Below are 21,703 nucleotides of genomic sequence, written 5' to 3' on the forward strand. Positions count from 1 at the left end.
TAGTAAACCCTTTTTTTTAACAGAACCGAGTATTAATAATTGTGTGTTTGGCAATGGAAGTTTGGTAACTCCACCTCTAAAGAGTTCTGAATCAGTCCCTGGACAGAGTGCACTATGATGGCCAATATAACTAATTAACTGCCATTCAACCTTGTCTTAACTAGTCTATCACAAATAAAGAAAATTTAAATTATATGATTTAGCTGTGTGATAATAGTTGAGAATTGTGAGTTGATGGAAAGATGTTAGAGGACAAGAAGTTTTATGAATAAAGTGTGTAGCTTGATGAAGGTAATGGATTGTATTCCATAAGTGCACTGACCATGAAACAACTGTTGAAATAAGAGTGCTAATACTTTGTTTATATTCCTCCAGGTTGCAGACATCATCAGCTGTGTTCGTATGGCAGCAGTCAACACCCCTTCTGTGGAGAATCTGCTTGGAGAATTAGCCTCGTCGGCCACCACCTGTTTAGAGAAGATCTGGCGTGATGGAAGAATAATTGAGAGTGTAAGCTTAGGGTAATGCGTCTATACGGTATTAACGACAGTGGGAGATTTTATCATGAGTAGCCAATCGCAAGCCCATGTGAGAAAATATGGGCCGTGCTTAATTTTTGTATCCAGAATGATGAACAGACTACTTATAGATTGCTGTTTAGTCATAGCAAATTGATTTCATGTTTTATGTTAATTAATACAGTATTATTATTATAGAATAGTACGTACTGTACTGTGACTTATTTTGCTATTTTATTTCTTTTTGTTTGTTGGTTTAGCTTTTGTTGTAAGTTTAAAGATGGGATTTAATGTATTTTCATATATCTAAAGGCTGTAAATATTGTAGTGGGAATGAAGACATTTTGAGTTATATAAGAAATACTTCTCTCTCCCACAGCCTAATTTACGAATGTTAGCTACGGAGTTGGTAAATAATGTACGTAATCTACATACAGAAGTTTCCAGCATGCTGAAGGACGAATCTTTGGTAAGTTTCTGTCAATAAATGTTGCTTAGTATTGTAGATTGTAACTGTCTGTTCTGCATCCTTCAAAGAAAGTATTTTGATGAGAACTGATGCATATAATAAAGAATGATGTCTGTCATGAACATATTCCACATTCATCATTCCCAACAAACATTCACTGTAGTGGGAACTTTCATATATTCTCAAATGGCTCGATGAATACACTTTTCCCTCTTATATGTTTTGATTATATTTTATTGCTGTATATTGTAATGTTGTTCTAGGTAATTATATAATAATATCTTTGTTATGTCATATTATTTAGGTTTACTTGAGGAAAAAATAGATGTCATATTTGCAACAGATTTCTACTTTTCTTTTTCCTTTTTCCTTTTTTTTTTGTCTTACAGGAAATAAACAAAGCAATGGAGGAAAATCTTCAAGGACCACTGGCACATCTTGATAATGTATTGAAATATGCGCATGAGAAAGACAGCGTAATGCACTTTGTCGCTGATGATGAGGTAAGTCTTTGTTTGTCTGTTAGTGGGTGGGTGGGTGTTAGCTATTATTATCAAGAATGTAAATTAACCTCACAATAATTTTTTTTTTCACTTTACTGGCCTGATTATTGCATAGGACAGTATGAAGCAGCTGAATTTTATTTATTTTTTTTTTAACTTCTGCAACAGTTTAACACACTACTTTCTAGCACAGTATTTATACCCTAGCATTACCGAACACTGATGGTTAGGTTAGGTTAGGAAGGCTGGAGCACGTAGTTTGCCAGTTTTGATATATGTGATTTTAATTGATGCACAGCAGTTATTTAATTTTAATTGATGTGTGTGATTTTAGATGGTGTGCTTATAGTGATTAATAAACCTGTTCCATGGATCTCTCTCTTTATAGGGAGACCGGAAAAGGGTCCATTCAAAAGGGATATTTAAACTGAAGCTAAAGAGAGAGGGCCGTCGAGGAGGGTTCGAAAGGGAAGTCAGAGAATGGGGCCCGGAGGAAGTTGGTGTATGGCTGGACACCCTTCAGCTGACAGAGTACCAGGAATCCTTCATTCGTCATGACATACGAGGCTCTGAACTCCTCAACTTAGAGAGAAGGTATATAAGATTTTTTTATGTGCTTTTACGTCAATATATTTATCTTCATTCCCGACCTTAGATCATAGAACCAGATAATTCCTATAACACTGATTAACTTGAAGTGAAAATTTGACAGACACATTTTAATATACACTTGTTGGGGAGGAAATTATTTATATGGTACAGTATCCACACTAATATAAGTTAGTGCAGAATCATTTTATTGTGTTTAGTGGTCAGTCCTTGAACAGGTGCTAACAGGCTAAGTACTTGAAACAGCACTGTGGTAAACCTTGGGATGTAGGTGAGATTTGTGATTATAAAAGCGAATTGTGATTATTAAAAGATTAAAGGAGGAATTTTCAACCTCTTGCCACTACTGTCCATGAGGGTAAAGATTATTTCTGAATACTGGTGTTTAGGGCTGTAGTATTAGTTAGGGAAGTTTACTCCTAATTCAGACTAGCCTTAACCACTCACACCAAGATCTCCTGGGTCTTAATCCAATGACCAAGTGACCACATATCCTCACTCTACTTAATATTGAACTTTAAATTGAAATATCAGAACCAATCCTCAAATTTTCTTATTTCTTTCAGAGACCTCAAGGAGTTAGGTATAACTAAGATTGGCCACATAAAGCGTATCCAGCAGGGCATCAGGGAAATTAAAGAGAGTAAGTCCCACGGTTAAAGATGGAAGAGTGTGTTACCGGTAAGTCAGATATGATCGTCTAGCTGTACAGAAATATGTGATCCATTTGGAACCTTCGTACAAACAAGATTGTGTTGAATTTTATTTAACAAAAGCATGAACTTCTCCCTCTCGCTTAATATTAATGAACTTTCACAGTAAAAAAGTATTATTACTGAATGAAGCTCCTGATACCATTTTAATGTAGAGTATCTAACGTTGTATGAAGAGATGCTGCAGAACTCATGCACTCTTGATATGCTTAGCACTTTTAAATTTGTTCGTATAAGGATTCTACTTTGGAAACTAAATAGTCGAGGAAATGAGACTTGAAACATGATTTTATTCAGTCTGAAGCAAGTGTGACAGTGGTACATTACTTTCTGTTGCTCATATCTTGTTGAAGCCAGATTGGAATTGTCACTTCTTAATGCCACAAATTTTATAAAAGAATTTTTAAGATATGATTCAAGATACAGTATACTGTACTGCACTGTATCCTAATATAGGTCTTCTGTATCCAAGGGTAAGCTAAAGAAAAAAGGAAGCTAATAAAAGTGTCTAATTCATTATTACTTTGGATATGGCAACTCAGTCTAATTGTTCTCAACCAGCGCCATTCAGGTCACGAGGATGTGGTTCCTACTTGGCCATTACCTTTGAATAATTCTACCAAACTATAAACCAATCGACGAACAACCATGTCTTTAAGACAACCTAGAGTGCAGGTAATTGGACTAGAGTGTTATCGGTTTGACATAAAACTTTTCATTTCTTTTAAAGATACTGAGACTTATGCCAAATTTTAGCTTTAATGCTTTGATCAACAATTGTCTCTCGAGCTTTTGTTGGGTACTGAAGAGCTCCATTCTATTTTTAACCACCATTAAAGCTCTCTCGTTATATTTGTGTGGGTATTAGTTACACGAGGGGTAATAAACTAACTCACAAATGTAAAACAATCAAGAGTTTATTGCCATTACTTTGTCTCTGGTTTGTTGATATGATTTTGGTCGAGTAGGTTTTGAATGGTGAGGCCTTACGCTTCCTTCAAACAGTGATCAAGATGTTTTTATTGTGTTACTTTGCCAGTTTTTGTGTATGATTTATTTTATTTTTTATTTTTGTATTGGTCTAATGATATTTTTCCATTACAGGATTTATAACAACTCAGTATTATATAAGTACATGTATTACTTGTTGTAGGAGGCTGCGTATGTTTTGTCCTTGATGGGCAGCCAGACAGAACTGATTGATTTAATACAAGTTCTACTAGTCAGGTATAACCAGCCGAAACTTCCCTCCTCGGTTTTTATTGAAGTGACACTTTTTTTAATATATCTTTCTGTTAATTCCATTTTATTCTTGTTACATTTAAAAAGGGAGTTTGCAAATATGACTGTGAATTTAGTCTCGCTGAAACATACACAGAATTTGATTTATTTTTTGTTATTTTTCATGTTTGTGATTGTCTACAGAATGAATCACATGGCTTTGGTATGTTATTGACAGTGAGAGTGATGTTATAGTTCTTAAACATTCTCTTGTGAAATAGTCATCACATTTGTATGGGATGACTGTGTTTTATATACTGTATTGTACTTGATAGTATTGATATGCTATAAGCATTAAATAATAAAGCTAGGCTAGTCATGGTTTTATAGTACTGTTGCCTTCTCTATTATTATGTGAAGGCTTCAGCCAGTTATGCAAATGGATACTGTCGGCTATAAATTTCTTAATATGTTTTCTTATTTTCAGCACTTTTTTATTTTCCGGTACTACTTGTACTAATTAAATGTATATCAGAATATTAAGTATGCCTGTTTTAAGGCTCCTTACCCATTATCATGGGTATTGCTTAATAATATTGATCATGTCCTATATCTGTATGTGTGTCACCATCTTCTCCAGGTGACAACACTGTGCAGATATTATATTGTGTAGCACTGTCATAGTGGCCAGTCTCAACCACCAGTTTCCATAACATCATCTTGTCACATTTTATAGTTTTAAATATTATATGGTCAGTAACTGTTATGTTGCCAGTAACTTATTATTGGGTTGTCTTGGATGTAGTTAACACATCTCCATTTTAATTTTTCAAGAAGAACACTTTTGAATAGTTGCAAAATGTTTTCTTGGAAATGACCAAGGAACAATTATTGTGGCTGCCATTATGAGAGTAGCTGATCAGTCCTTAGTTTTTATATTCATTTCACATAATACAACAATTATTGAGGTGTACTGTATATAATTTAGGTCAGCACATGATGCTGAACGGCAGTGCCCTATACTTGTGATGTAATTGTTAGCTTCTCAGACTGTTTCTGTTTCTGGCTGTTTGTTTAAATCATAAAAGAGCTGTGCTCTCCTTATACTACAGTAACTAAATTTATGAGCAGTTATGCTTATACATCTTCAAGCACTGTTTATGAGTATATATATATATATATATATATATATATATATATATATATATATATATATATATATATATATATATATATATATATATATATATATATATATATATATATATATATATATATATATATTATAAAAGCAGTGTTAAGTTTAGTTTTTCTATTTCTTGGCATAGGCCTAAGGAGAACCATACATGGTATACTCATCAAGTCTTCATGTTCCAACCCAGAAATGAATCCTTAACAGTGAGCGGTTGGTTCATTCCTCCTGTTGCAGCCATTACAACTGGTGACAGATTATCTCATGTAGCAGTGGGTTTGATAAGTATACTGTACTGTATACTGGTCATCTTGGCCTACCTCAGCTGTGAAAAAGATTTTCAAGATCAGCATTTGATATTTTTCTTTGATAATAAACCTTTGTCACGTGTGTTCACTTCTCAAATGGTCCAACAACTTAGGAAAACACATTGTATATGCACTGTTACAGATCAGCAGTACTTGTTGCGCATTGCTGTTGTTAGTCCATATGTTGTTTACTCGGTACAATCCACTCCATTACCTTGTTGTGTTAAATATATGGGTCATCATGTTATAAACTGGTGAGTCTGTAATTTATACTGATACATAGATCATAATTAACAGATAGCAATATCTGTATTTAAGCATATACAGTAAAACTTGCGTCTATCTTGGTTTGGATATTTAAAGCTGAGTAGCATTTTATACATTATTCATTATTAATCAGCTTCTCATTATGACACAATTTCAAGTACCGGGTATACAAAATGTTTAATGTATTATGTTTTAAAGACGTGAAAATTTTTGTTTAATACAGTAGTGTGTGTAAGAAATTCCACACCTGAATTAATGTATGGTAAGTGGAAAGTATAACCTTGTTTTATGCAGAGCATTAGTGGTGTCATGTTTTGATGTTTGTCTGTGTAGTGCTGTACAGCAGTTGCTGTGCAGCTGGTGCTGTGCTTCATCTCAAGAACTGCACACCTTTTAAATATTTGCCCTCTTGTTTCCTGGCTGTAGCAATGGTCCAGTATCACTGAGCATTATTCTGTCTTGCTACTGGTTCATTATACCTACTCCTAATAAGTAAGGTTGTGTAGTTTTGTGTAACTGATAGTGTGACACAAGTGTTACTGGATCATTATGTGAAGCCATGTAATAGAGGCAATAGCTTGAGTCACCAGCACTGACCAAGGCAGCTATAACTTTCAGCCAGGGAGGGCGAACTAGCAAACTACTAGTTTTTCACCTCAAGTTTCCTTCATCATGTTATACAAATATTTCAGGGATGTGAAAGAGCATGTTACTAAATGAAGCATATTAATTTTTTTTTCATATCATGCCAAGCTAGATGATTCTTACTGAATGAGTAAACACATGAAATATATTGTTAATACACCTCTGTCTCCAACACTATATGATCATGTTTTCTGATGAATGCTCATTACTACATTCCTGTCTTTATTTTTTATACATAAGCAAGGCTGTTAGCCCATCCCCCCTTGTTGATTGAGCCAATATGTGTATAATGATTCATTCCATTTCCACCCAGGCTATTTTAAGGCATCACAGTATTATAGATGTCCATTAGTTTCTATTTCATACTAAAAAAAAGGAAAAAAAATATATTATTAGAATTATTTTTCTATTAAACAACATACTGTGCATGTTGTGTATTTTTTGTAATGCTTATATATCTCAACTTCCAATACAGTTACTGTGTTTGTATAAGAATGATCTTCTGAAAACTAACATGTTTTCCAGAACTTTTGTCATCATAGTTATGGTGTATGATCTGTGCCTCAATCCTGTTGTTGGTGTTATCTTTCTATAGCGTTGATATTTGTATAGTATTATCTTTCTATGGTGTTGAACTTTTCATGGTAATTATTTCTGTAGTATTACTGACTATGGTGTTTCTAAAAGAACTGCAACTCTCTCTCTCTCTCATGTTGATAGAATAACTTGGTACCAATTCTGGTATTTACTGCATAATTTTGATCTTTTTTTTTTAATGTTTTTACGATGGTAGTGCTAACAGCGTGTTGAAATTTTTATAATGCAATGAATATTGGTCTGTCATGTTAGTAGCACAACAGTAGTAGGTGTTAGATATTTGTGCTGACATAATTGTTGTGAATACTGTTGAGTTCCTGTAGGTAATTTTGAAATGTCATCTACCAACATAACTGCATTTCATGGGCCTTATTTTTTATGTGTGAAGGAGAGATTCAGGCTAAAGTTTTCCTGGTGTGTCTCTCACCACCACACAATCTCTTACACTTCAGCAATAACAAATCACAACAATAATCAAGCAATTTTACAGGATTTCTTGCCTACCAAATAGATATGACTCTTTTCCCAATTTAATTAGAAATGAACCCATTTGAAAAGTAAGAAAATAAATGTATCAAAACCATAAATTAGAATTCCCTACAAAAGATACTTTCAGTGAAAAGTAGAGAGATCATGAAAGTAGCAAAAGTTATAATAACAAGGTTGGAGATAAATGAGCTACTGTCAGATAGAATTATAATTTAGGTGCTATCAGTTAGAAGTGAACTGTCTGCTTGTTCAACAAAGGTACAATGAAAATATATTCTTCTATAATGACTTACAGTATAGTAGTGCCTCCTGGGGTAACAGTGTGTCAGTAATCTTCAACTTCTTATTTTTGACCATTACTGTACTCTGAAATATTATTGAAAAAATTATCATCTTGAATTTTGTTTTGTGTTTTACAAGAAAAGAGATTGTATTACATAAATAGTATGATGATCAGCATGTTCTTGCAGAAACTTCATATTAAGCTGGTCGTTCTGTTTCAGGATTTCGTAGGTTACGGTAAATGAGGTGTTCTTTAAGAACCATTATCAGGTAGAAGTTTATTTGTGAAATGCATTGTTTTATGAAGTGCTTGCCATGAAAATAATGGGTGGTGAGAACTTTGTGATTTGCAATGTAGTGGTAATTATACACTATGTTGAAAGACATTATGATATGCAATGTCATTGTTGCAATACACACTTCTGAGGATTTTTTTTAATTGATAAAGGAACATCGTGGCCCATGATAGTATAAAAGAAAATGCATTTCTTGGTGATAAAAACTGAATACACACAACTAATAAGTTGCGTGTATTCAGTCTTGCAAAAATTAATCATGTTATTTTCTCATTAGTGCTTACAGCCCTTCCTCACATTTTCTACACCTCGTGCACCACTCATATGTGCCATTTCCTTCCTCATTTTGAAGTTTGTGTGTATCTGATTCACCCCAACACAAAAGTGGAAGAGAAAGAAAGAATAGATGGAAGGGCTTTTAACAATAGCCAAATATTCAATGGAATGTTTAAAGTTTTTTTTTTGTAACATGTGACATAATATTCAAGATATGTCTGAAAACTTACAGAATGTTCTTGGGATATAAATATAGTTAAAATGGTAATGATATAAGAAGTATGCCTGGGAGGTTAGAGCCTTGGCAGTCCTCAGGATGATGCATATAGTAGAGGAAGTGGTGCTAGTGTGTATTAATGTATAGTGTGAATGGTAAGGTAAGGGTTAATACAGTAAGACGTTGCATTATAAAACTAATTATTGCATCAGATGCCCCAGAACAGTGGAAATTCCATTACAGTATTATGATTATTTTGGTACTGTACTCCCCTCCCACTCCAGGTTAGGCTAACTTTATTTCATTTCACTGTACAGTGGCTCCTCGGTTAACCTAACTCAATCCGTTCCAGAAGGTCGTTCGTTAACCGAAACGTTCGTTAACCGAAACCATTGTTTCAATGGGTTTTTGGGTAATTGGTTCCAGCTCACCGAAAATTTCCTAAATTCAACAAAAATGGTAGAAAAGTTCACTTACTTTGAGGTGTGTATGTAGAAGGCTCCTGGATGATGATGATGATGATGGGATTTAGAATGGGGGTGGAGGAGAAGGAAGAAGAGAAGGCATTGGGGTGGAAGAGAAGTCACCCCATGGTGCCATTTCACCCATAAAATTTTAGCTCTCTGGTTTAATTCAAGATTATTTTCTTTAAATCAATGCTGCACTGCATTATATATTGTCAATATATAAAATATATTTCAAAATGACCAATAATTTGCTTGGAAACACAGAAAAAAAGCATTTAGTTGAAGAGAGTCTCAAGCAAGATGTTACCTCCAGTGAAAACAGAGAGAGACTGAACGCCTGTTTGCTGTGTTAAGAGGCTGGATGCCGCGCATTAAACTAGTCACTTTACCTTCAATTTGTTCAATAATTGTTAAAATGACTAAAAAATTGAATATTAAACTTTTAAAATTATTGAATAGTATAAACTTCTTGATATTTACAAAAATAGTAAGGAATTTAAGCCCTAGAACCGATTAATGTATTGGCGGACTGATACTAAAGCTGGTTGCCCGGTCAGTGCAAGCGTAAAACATGTTGAGGTCGGTTCGTAAGAGTTCGCGAATTTTTTTTCGTAACCGAATTGAAGATCCTTATGGAAGGCAGTTCGTTAATCGAAATTACGTTAACCGGGTGTTCAAAACGAGGGTCACTGTACTGTAGTATCCATGAACATATTCCTCTAATCAGGATATGTGACTAACTAACCTAACATATACAAATAACTTGATATAACCTAACAGAACCTTTACAGTATTTACCTAACTTGTACTAACTTGATATAACTCATCTTAATATAGTATCCGAAATCAACTTGATCTTGAATCATATAAAAATTAGAGGCAATAATTATAAATATCAAAACAATTAAATTATAGCAAATGTAATGATAGATTATAACTTTCAAATGCATTATGTGTAGGTGCCATTGTAAGTAAAGGAATATTGATGAAATAACCAAGAAATTGAGATTGCTTTTGAACAGTACAGTAGTGTAAACCACTCCTTCACCAGGCAAGCTGACGCTGGGTTGGTGTGTATGTCTGAGGTGGGTGCTCGGTGGCAGATAAATTGCACTGCCCTCACCCCACCTAAGTCACATCACACCTGCCAAACCCTATACAGTATACAATATTACCCCGCTTTACGCGGTTTCACTTAACGCGATTTCTCATATACGGGGTGCCTCGCCAGAACCGAATTTTCACTTAACGCGGTTCATCTACTCATATACGCGGGAAGTGGCGCGGGCACGATGCGCACAAGGTCGCCCAGTCATCAAAACATTACCGAGTTCTTCACCCGCCACCCACCACAGCCGGCCCAAGTCAGTGATAGTGATAATTACAGTGAGGATATGGACTTATATGTACTTTGAGGTGGTTTGACAAAGAGGCCCTGCAAGCCTCTGTGGTGGATAGTGATACAATTGATACAAGTGATACAGGTGAGGGCCAATAATCTGCCCTCTGCCTCGGAACCAACCCCCCCATCCCCGTGTGCCCAGCCATCTTTTCTACTAATGTAAGTGTTAAAAAACCTAATATTATTGATATTTCTCTTAATTATTAATTGTGTGTGCATACCATCATAAAGTTAACAGAATATTTTTACTACAACATAGTTGTGTGTCGTCAAAAAGTGGAGTTTGGGGGTCGGGCCAGTCTCTATTGGAATTAATCCCATATGTTCTGTTGTTCACTTAACTCGGTTTTCACTTAACGCGGTACCCTGTGGGTTCAATTGACCGCGTAAAGCGGGGTACAACTGTATAACTAAATTCCTTTTTTGTAAGGATATACACCATTAACGACAATGCCTCTCCGTACTACCGATTATTCCAAAATTTTAATAATCTTTTTATGTTTTTATTATTTGCAGGTACACAATTGATTTACATTTATTGTAGGGTGTAAGTTGCCTGTTCCCTTTCCTGTCATTGTTGTTACGTATCTCACATCGCTCTCCCCCTTTATTTTCTGTCTTCCTTATAAGTTTTGTTCCCTTTGATTTATCACACACAAAAGTGGGAGAGAAGTAAAGATAGTATATAGAGAATGAGTCTGGTGGTTGTGGGTATTAATGGTACAGTATAAGCTTGGTCATTTTCACTGATGTTAGGAATTTATTATTTTCCTGAAATAGTGATGCTTCCAGATAGATAATGTCTTACAAGTTAAGGTTTAACATTACTGAAGGCTCTAGTCATGGTATGGTTTATATTATTTACCTCTAATACCACATAGCTTCACTCAGAACAACATCTGCTTAGATCACTTGTGAACTAGACTTAATAATGAACAATCATATATGGTACTGTGCAGTACAGAATGATCCAGCAGAATACCTGCCATGAAGTTAGACCAAAATTATTATCGAGAATGAACATGATTTTGATAAATACTAATGGGTTTCAATAAAGATTCACTGAGAGAGGTGCTGGTACAGTACTCTGTAGAGAATCACTGAATACAGATAAATAATCTTGAAGAAGCAAGCAAGGAATAAAGGCTGGAGGTTGTAAAAGTATAGAGCAATTATGAATGTGGGGTACTATAGGCCCCACTTATTAAAGCAGGGTTCTATACAGGTGAGTGGATTGAGATGCCTGGGGCACAAACTATTGATCCATATAAGAGGATACAAGTGCCTATCCGCTCTGCCACCACAACCCAAGATGATCATAATGAGCCTTAAAAGCCTATTTTCTCAATGATATAAAATAATTTAGGGGACATATAAGAATTTCCTGGTTTAGGAACTCATCCCTATATTTCTCATAAGAAGATAGTGTTTTTAGAGAGCAATTTGTTAGAGGTGACCAAACAGAACTGAATCACATGATCTGTTGAGTGCTTGCTCTACTTGCAGTCCCTTATTCCCAAGTGTTCTTATGCGACTGATTATTTTCACTTGTCTGTTTTCACTTCCAGTCACTGGAATCCTGTTTTATTTATCCAGTTTACACAAACTTCATTGTACTTAAAAGGCATGTGAGGTAATCAGAGGTGCAGCATATATGAAAACTATTTTGTTTAGGTACAGTAGTGTTACATAACTGCAGTGTTGATAACTACAATTTAAACTTTGGAGAGTTAAGAGAAATTTGTATCATTGTTACTTTAGAAGTACAGTAATGTAATATATTTCAGTGTTGGGTGTTGTGTTCATCCTGCCACTTCACATCTCCATGCACAAGCCATTTCACCGTGCAAACACAGTACCTCACTCCGTGTGTCCCCTCCCACTCTGCCTATCTCCTGTATTCTTATTTTATTTCTCCTTTCCATAAGAACACGTTACCTCTGAATACCACACTTGCCTGGTAACTGCGTTAAATGATTCCTTATATTCTCTTGTCTCACTTTGCCTCACATTTACAGCTCCACAACTTAAGCTTACAAAAACCGCTTTACTCTTCATACTCCCCAACCTTGTCATTCTAGTCTTACCTTTACATCAGAGTAGATTGAATTATGCCATGCAACCGACTGATTCCATCACTAGCCTGTCTTATAATTATCTCGGATATCTTAATGCATCTCTAAGAAGCATATTTTATTAGGCTGATGATATGAGAGCTCCTAATGGTTATGAGCTGTTATGAAAAGACCATGTGGCATTTAAAGTACAGTACGTACATGTACACTCATATTTATTGTTTGTGCTGTCCGAAAATTAACTCCAAATAACTCTACAGTACTGTATTTATTCTGGAATAAATCTAGGATTCATTACCCTCCTACTCATAACTAAAGTAACTCAAGTAGATTCCCTTGATAATGTAATTGAGCTAAACACATCATCACTGTGACCACTAGTACTGTAATGGGAAGATAAGGGTTATAATTTGAGAAAACCACCATTTGTTTATAAGATCCTGTACAAAATAATCAAGTTGTTAGTGCTATTACAACAATGTACTGTATCTAGACGAATCTCCGTGTGTGTGTTTTCCTTTTGTCCCTTTCATTGATGAGGATTTTTCTCAGTCATGTGGAAATATGTTATGTGGTACTGTTTGCCTGTCCCCTCATCCATCTTACTGTTTTACACACCCACACACAATTTATATACAGTATGTACGTATATCCATTTGTGTTGATTGTTTACTGATCGTTCATGGATGGCATGGAAACACAATATTGCACAGCTAAACATGAGTTGGTTTACAGCACTATCCAAGTTTTGATATAGACCCTTCATAGCAGTTTTTCTCCCATGCATCTCCAAAGCATTTTTTTATTAAGGTTTGTGGCGTGTAACACAAAACTTTACCGGATTCTTTCATTCTGCAACACAGTGTTCGGAAATTGTAATTTTAATGGTGTTTGAACCAGATTTTCTTAAGAATACCAAACCATACATTTTTGATACTTGTATTTGGTATGTTTTTTAGGTACTGTAGATCATATTGTATCAGTGCATAGAAAACAGGGCACAGTTAGATTCCTCTGTAGTCATAGTAAGTTTAATAGTGGTTAATAATAGATGAAAAATACATGTGTTTTCTATCACTTAAGACACACAGTATGGCATTTATTGTATGTTTAAATAAATGTTACCTCACATTTGTAGTGATAAGTAGAATTGTCAGAAACATTTTGTTAACTAAGTCTTCAAGTGTCTTTTACGTACATATATGAATGTTAAAATACTTCTATTTCATCTAAGACGTTAGTGGTGCCAAATTTGGAATACTGTAACTGATTCACATTTCTAATAACAGTTTTAATTTCTGTGTTTACCTAGCATGGAGGTTTTCATTTGAAGATGCATACAATACTGTAGTAAGATTTCACTGTAGTATGGTTGAAGATGGGTATAACACTTTGAAATACTGTACATGATTCGCTCTAGTTCTCAGAAACGAGGAGCAGTATCTCCCAAATGATGACCTCTTTAAACTAGGGTAGTTTTGATGTGGAGGCTGCAGAAGTCACCTGATTTTATATTTGTTAGGATTTACATCTGTGACTAATGACTATGGGCAGTTAATAATGCTGTAGGTGTGTATAACTTTAATCTATATCTTCCTAAACTACTCCATTTTATACAATTGTAATACTGCATGAACAGGTTAGAGGTAACTCCATGAAGAGAATACAGTATTTCTTTCTTTATGGCAAATTCAAGAAATGCATACTGGCCACATGTCTTTATGAAATGTAAAGTGCACACATACGCTTATATGTTAGAGGAGTGCCAGTACTCTCGTAAAATGTGTCGGAGAGAGAGATTAGAATATCACGGAACAGGAGAGGTAGTTATACGTTTCTCCACGTGTGGTATTCACTCGGACGGCATCACCATGATGCTGTACCTGTTCTGTCAAGAGTTCATACATTTTCTCCATGATAATGAAGAACAACACATTACCCCTTTACTGTACTCTCATATATACCTGGTCTTCTTTTTTTATCATCTTACACATTATCTTCATGGACGTTAAGGCTGGTAGAGACTTAAACATATTATGTCAAATAAAACTCAATCTTTTAAGGTATTATGTAACTACTGTATGTGGATATTCAAATTGTTATTGTTGCCAGTATTTTACAATGTATGTGTCTGTAAAATTGACAAAATAGGGACTTGATAAACTGCTAGAGGGATTCAAATAACATAGCAATAGTAACTTTCGTCATTTGATGATTTGTTCAGATGCTAAGAATGCAAGTGTGGACATGTTAGCAGAGTACTATATAAGCTTGCTTATCTGAGCTTAGTTTTGTGGTGTCATACAGTACAGTATTGTTTAACGCAACATCATACGTATAGATACTCTGGAGCAAGTGTACCTGTGTTTTGTTTTATATCAATCCATATAAACATATGTACTGTACTGTACACTAATCTCTTAAAGCATGAATCATATGAACATGGATATACAGGTAAACCTCTATATACGATGTCTCGTTCAGCGATATTTCACTTTAATGATGGTCATGAATTAAAATCAGCTAGCTATATACGATAAAAAGAAGCCGTTTTAACAATATCCATTGGTTGGAAATTTTTTTATCTCTAGTGCAAACTATGGGTTGTTATATACTGTACTTAATTAATCGCTGTCTTACACGGAGTCCAGCAATGTAAATTATATTTTTCTACGTCAAGGAAACAATATTTAACCCTATTACACCACCATAGGAAACACATCTCTCGCTGCATTTGTCAGCCACAGCAATATCTACCTGTGTGCCACCACACGCCCAACCCGCGCACTACAGTCCTGCGCTTAGGTTCTTTGTCAATCGCATCTGTCCATCATCACGTAGCAATACGATTTTCATTCAGTATCGTCTCCACTCCACCTACAAGAGTCCTCTTGGCCTCAAAGGAGACATGTGATGATGACCAGACTTGTTCTTCATAATGTGGTGAGTGTTGTTTGTTTTCTATTGATTTTATGAGTGTAGGAATTTTTGTCGGTGACACGTGCGTTTGGGGACTGGCTGGGGACATACCCCTTTGAACCCCATGTTATAATGATCCTGTTCTACGATATTTCACATAGTGATGGGTTTTTCAGGAACCTAAACCCATCGTATATATCGAGGTTTATCTGTCCTGCTTGAAGCTCTGAAAACATTTGAATGTAGTTCAGGCAGATATGCTCTTGAAAACACATCATTGTTTTATGCAGTATTTTAATTATTGAATACAAAGTTACTTCAGTTTCATCATTTATATATATTTATTTTTGCATAACATTTTATATTTTTTAGTGTTTTACAATTAGTTAATATGATTATGAATCTTAGTGATGTTAACTTTTTTCTCATTCAGATGGGGTCTGTTATTTAACTTTGTTGATCCCTAGTGATACTGTGGAGGAACTGTTTTATAGTAATATTCATTAAATGATACAGTGAAACTGACATAACATTGGCATTCTCTGGGGTAGCATTAGGGTAAAAAGATGGGCTACTGTATTCAGGAGAGGGTGGTAGATGCCAACACATCATAGCCACTGATCATTATCAAACTTCTGTACACAGTGTTAGAGACCTAAGAGAATCACTCAAAATATTTACTGAAGTCTTCATGTCGATTGAACTGTAAAATGATAAGGCTAAATTATTCCACATCCATGCATCAAGGAAAAAGATTCCCCCTAAAATAAAGAGATTGTCTAGACAAGTTTACAATTGAAAAGTAGAACTAGGGAAGTAGGGAAAAGCAAGAAGGCTGGAAAGAGAAACACTAATAGGAATGTAAAATACCAGTAGTTATCATTACAGGAGGGTGTGGTGCTTGTGCTGGCCTGACACCTGGGTTACAGTGCGAATATGACCAAAGAATAGAATCATCAGCAAATAGTATTCTTATTACACGAGTTGATCCATTCATGACTGAAGCCGGTCCATTTAATCAGTGGAAATAATATTTGTCTTTTCAAGTTTGTTTATAACTCCTGTACTAAACCAGTAGTCTTGTACCTTTTGTCTATATCATACCCAAGTCTTTCCTAGCAGTTAGGTCAGCCATAAGATTTTAGCAACACAAATGAGTGATTTTTGTCTTTAATTTGCAGTTCTTGTTTGTAAATACAGTATGTATAGATGGTACTGTATTTACTTATTTTAATTGTTATAATATTTATACATATTTCCCTTCAATAGTATACAGTTAAATTTTTTACAAAAAAAGACAATTTTATTTTAAATCAACTATGAAGCACAGTGTAATGAATTAGTCGTGAACTGCAGATACAAGTACTATACTGTACTGTACTGTACTGTACTCTGAAACTTGCACATTTTCTTGGGTGCCATACTAACCACAACTTAAGTCATTAAACAGTGCTATGATTTACAACTACTGTACTATTTAGTTGTTTGCGTACTGCTTTGTTTAGGCTTACAAGAGGTAATTCAATATTTATAGATATCTGCTGTCAAGTTATGTTGACAATGTTTCGGACAGTGTTATTCAATATAGCTACAGGTACTTTGATAATGTTTTAGTCAGCACAATCTTTACTCCACTTTTGAAATACACATTATTGGCGGCTTATTGTACTGTATGCATATAATTAAATTGGATTTTACCAGAAATGACTTGGTCTAAAACAATTTACTTTTTACTTTAATAACTACAGTACGTACTGTAATTGGGCGACTGATAAGCAAGTTTTTATAGTATTTATTAAAGGCTTCGAGTTTTAGGACTCTCACCAAAGATAAGAAAATAATTCTCCTGTAGATCCTGTGCTTATATTTTTATTGTAGTCTTAAGCTAGTCTGTATTGGTGTTTTTATTATATGTATTGTTTTACAGGTTAACAGTCATCATTATTTCTGTAAACACTGAACTGTAGTACTTAATCATTTCTATAATAGATTTTAATTAGGAATACTTTTTGTGATGTAGAATTGGTTTCAAATGAACACGCAGTATTGTACAGGTTACATTATATAACTTCTTCCTTGCTATTTGCTCTGAAAACTAGTGTTGTACTGTACACACCTGTGCTGGTCCACTTATACAGTAAGGAAGGGTTAATTATGGTCAGGATTCACACATTATGATATATTGTCAGAAAAATATTGCTGTATTGTGGTATCCTTTCTTCACCTCTTTTCAGTTTTGACATACAGTTTCTATACTGTATATATGCAACTTTGTATTAAATTGTGGGAAAGGTGGCAGTAGTTGTGTTCTGTCTCTTGGTAGGCGATGGTACTAAAATATCCAACAGCTGAAAACACAAACCAATAGAGTATAATTTAACCTAAGGAAAATTTTGGTCGTTTTAGTGACAGTGTTTCATGTTCTGCAGTCTTGCATGTTTTAGTACTTCAGCCAACTTAGGAATTGAACCAAACTTAAACAACAGGAATATCAGATAAGTCAACATTTTTTTTCCTTTTTTACATTCCATGACATTTTATCATTGAGAGGTTTCTCATAAAGTTACTGTAAATGTCTGGAAAATTTAATCTGTTTGCTTGATTCTTCATATTAATGTTGACAGCTGCACAAAATAACGTTCAATAATATCATCATCTTACTCTTGACTACCTGCATGCAAGTGGGGATAAATTTGTGAACTTTAGGTATTTTTTAAGGTGTAATGCCATATGGAATACAAATTAAATTTATTAACTGCAAAAAGGCACATTTTGAAGTAACTTTTCTTTGATAACTGTAGTATTGGATTGAGTTTCAAAGTTTCTTAAAAGTACCTGTAGTCTGTTTAAGATATATAACACCCAGTATTTTGAATTTTATTTAATATCTAGTCCAAATCTTCATCATGTTGGCATTGTAATACTGTACATAATAGTATTTATGCAGAAAACTGGATAGAGGGTTTGTGTACTTCAGTAATGTACAAATGATTTTCTGTAGGTGATGTACTTTATTGTTTTTGTTATTAAGATATTATTTGTCCAGTGATATTATACCAGGATCTCAGAGGCTATTATTAGCACACTATGTAAATTTTATCCTCAATGTTTGTCTTGTGCATTGACCAACACTCTAAATAATATACGCTTGTCTACTCTTGCTTGAGAGTGTGCCTTCCCCCTTGCACAAGTCAATCCCTATAGATGTCATTTGGTCTTCATAGATTTTGCTATTTGCCAGTACTGTAGCATAATAATTCTATACATTTTCAAGGATCTTTCTCGTCTATTTCACTTCCTCTACAGGGTGTATAATAATTTTTAAGTCATCTGTTATCACCTTTTTGGATACTTCTGTATATTTCTTCAATAAATGTTTTATTCTATATTTGACAAAACTTTATCTTGGTTACCTGTTCCTGGAACTCCAGAATTCCTAATGGCTTTAATGTATCACCATAATATTATTGCAAAAACCTTTCAATGTGCTGCTGTAAGTTTTTGGACATTAAGAGCCATAGTTTTTTTTTTTTTTTTTTTTTTAAGCCTGGTGACTTTCCTCCAAGTCCACCATAATGCCCTGGGTGACGTTCCTTTACGTCCTTAATTTTCGCTGCATAGTTTGGATGTCCAGGCGGGACAAAGTGTTTTGTTTGTTATTAATTTAATTCGCAAATCAACTCGCACATAATGTTTGTCCTAAATCTAGTGGTCCAGGTACCCACCAACTATCATGATGGGTGCACGTCCTTTGACCCTCCTCACTCCTTCACACCCTCGACAATAGTGCTATTCATCAAGTCGCTTAATTTGAGTGGCAGTTATATAGTGTCGGGTGACGAAGACAGTGATGGGAAGGAAACAGACCCAGATGATGTAGTTTGTTGAGGCAGTCAGTGGTGAGGACAGTGATACAGACAATGGTGTTCATTCCCCCTCCCCACCCCACTAGCCACCCCCCCAGCGAGGTTGTGGACTTAGGGGAATACATGCACACTAGCCACAGCAGTATGCTTGCGCAATACATAATCTCTTGAATTTGGAAAATTATCCCCCATCCCCGGAATTTCCCGAGTAATGTACCAGGAAATTTTTCCAGAAAATGTGCCCCTTCAGAAAATTTTTCTCAAAGCCGGAATTCCGACTTTGGGAAGGATTTTCCGTGAAAATTTCAATCCCGGCTATCGGATAGTTCCGGTTAAGAGGGATTCCAGCTAATGGAGATACAGTATTACTATTCATTTTCCCATTACAGCCCCAAATCTGGGGTAAGCTGTTACACAAGCCAGCATCATCGATCAGAAGCAAGTACAGGTGCTACTGAAATATTCTCATTTTAAGAAAGTACAAAATAAATAATACCTAACATTTTGTATCAAGTAACTGTGAAAAGTTTTCCCATCCCTATCACATCAAATAAATGAGCAGGAAATTCAAATAAGTGGTAAATATGGTTTTAATTTTATTTTCTGAAGGCAATAAAATTATCCAGTGGCAGGTTTTTTTGCACAAGGTGGTGTCTGAAACCCAAAAACCTTTTTACAGACTAAATAAAATTCATGAGTCATATAATAAATAATCTCTCCGGTAAGTTTTTCAAAAGTTCCTACTAGGAAGACTGAAAAGTTAACCTACATGGTTAGCATATCACTATTAAATACGAAATTACTACTCTGCCAGTATACAGTAGTAAAATGTATAACCAAATAATAACTTGAATCCATGTACTACCATTTCAATTATACAAGAGCACTTCAGACCCACTTTAATCATATCTCATGTTATCTTTTAATATTTGCCATTACCCACTACAGTACAGTACCGTATATTTTCCTATTCTAATTGATCCTCTCTTTCTCCTGGGATTTATTAAGACACTTTCATTTAACATTTCATTATATATGAGAGAGAAGAAAACACTTACCTCTCTGGGCAATTATTGCTGAACCAAATTACAAAATTAACTTTGGTAATTGCTAAATGTATTGTTGATGGTCCACCTTTAAACTTTTTCTTTACAGATTATGCATCATAAAAATAGGTTCTGAGGTTTTGCATGGAAGAAACGGTTAAAATAACAGATAAAACTATCTGACAGAAATGTATATTTCCCATAGGTTTATAATTTAATTCTTAAATATTATTGCATATTATATCAACTACATGTACTTCCATTGAGGGCAACTGAAAGAAACCATCAACCTGGATTTTAAACCATGTTTTGGGCACATGCAAGTCCTGTAGAAATGAGTTTAATATTACATAACAGTATCATACTTTTTCATGTAATTTCTTGATGTTATGGTGTTCATATCATGTCTTTCTTCCAGCATTCGAAGTAGATTGGCTAATGTAATATCTTTCAAATACTTCAGCTACCAACTGTCTTTATCACTTTACATAATAGTCACCATCATCAATAAATATATGCAGTACAAAACTATGATGGCATGAAAGGAATATGAGCTACCTCAGCATGTACACAATTGTAAAAAGTAACAATATGTTTAGGAAAAGCCAAGGATAAAGGAGATAAAATGTAATGTATAGGGAGAGTCAACTCATTCTCTGAAGGATACGGCAACAGTTGAAGAAAGGATACCATACTGTTCAATGAAATCTGCTGCAGAGTGAATGTAGTTAAAGAAAAATCATCCAATAGAAGAAATACAAGCTTTCTTATGGATATCTAAGCTCTCAACTATTTGACATATATGAGCGATTACTGCACAGTATTCCTAAGGCAAGAAATTATGTGATACAGTTCAAACCAGAATTTTCTAAATGTCATACTGGTGCAGTCATAAGCAGACACACTTGGGTGACGATATGGTCCCCATATTCATTGAATAATCAAGCTACTAAGTCTTCCACAATAATGTCTTTGTGGATATCTGACACCAACCGATCTACTACCTAGATAAACTTTTGATGAGCCATGGAAGCTATTTATCAATATTTTCCTTTTTCATTCTTTGACTTATGTTATGAACGTCAAAGGATTTCCTACAGTTGCAAAGAAAATTTCCAACATCATGAGCTTGGAGGTGAAAGTTTTGAAGACATACAAGTTGATGATATAGAAGAACTGTTTGCACGCTCATCAAAAGGAGTCTACAAACGAATACAGTAGTTTGTAGAAATTATAGCATCTAGTAGAAGCAAGGAAAAGGACAAACCTGCAAAGTTGATTCTCACAATGAAGACTCGACTTCCTCTGCTTTGCAAGTGAGTTGGT

General features: G+C 34.8%; 1 protein-coding gene across 6 annotated transcripts in view; it reads left to right on the plus strand.

Annotated features, from left to right (window-relative positions):
• Positions 1-5,577, plus strand: part of LOC121864180 (diacylglycerol kinase eta-like) — a 68,788-nt gene extending 63,211 nt beyond the window's left edge. For all 6 annotated transcript variants that reach the window (XM_042363180.1, XM_042363183.1, XM_042363181.1 and 3 more), the window contains 5 exons: positions 376-510; positions 898-987; positions 1,377-1,490; positions 1,879-2,084; positions 2,666-5,577. In XM_042363180.1, coding sequence (XP_042219114.1) covers positions 376-510; positions 898-987; positions 1,377-1,490; positions 1,879-2,084; positions 2,666-2,759 — 639 coding nt within the window. In that variant the 3' untranslated portion in view covers positions 2,760-5,577. The remainder of the gene's footprint in view (positions 1-375; positions 511-897; positions 988-1,376; positions 1,491-1,878; positions 2,085-2,665) is intronic.
• The last annotated feature ends 16,126 nt before the right edge of the window (positions 5,578-21,703 follow it).

This window comes from Homarus americanus, unplaced genomic scaffold (genome assembly GCF_018991925.1).
Source record: "Homarus americanus isolate GMGI-L3 unplaced genomic scaffold, GMGI_Hamer_2.0 scaffold26351, whole genome shotgun sequence".
Taxonomy (NCBI): domain Eukaryota; kingdom Metazoa; phylum Arthropoda; class Malacostraca; order Decapoda; family Nephropidae; genus Homarus; species Homarus americanus.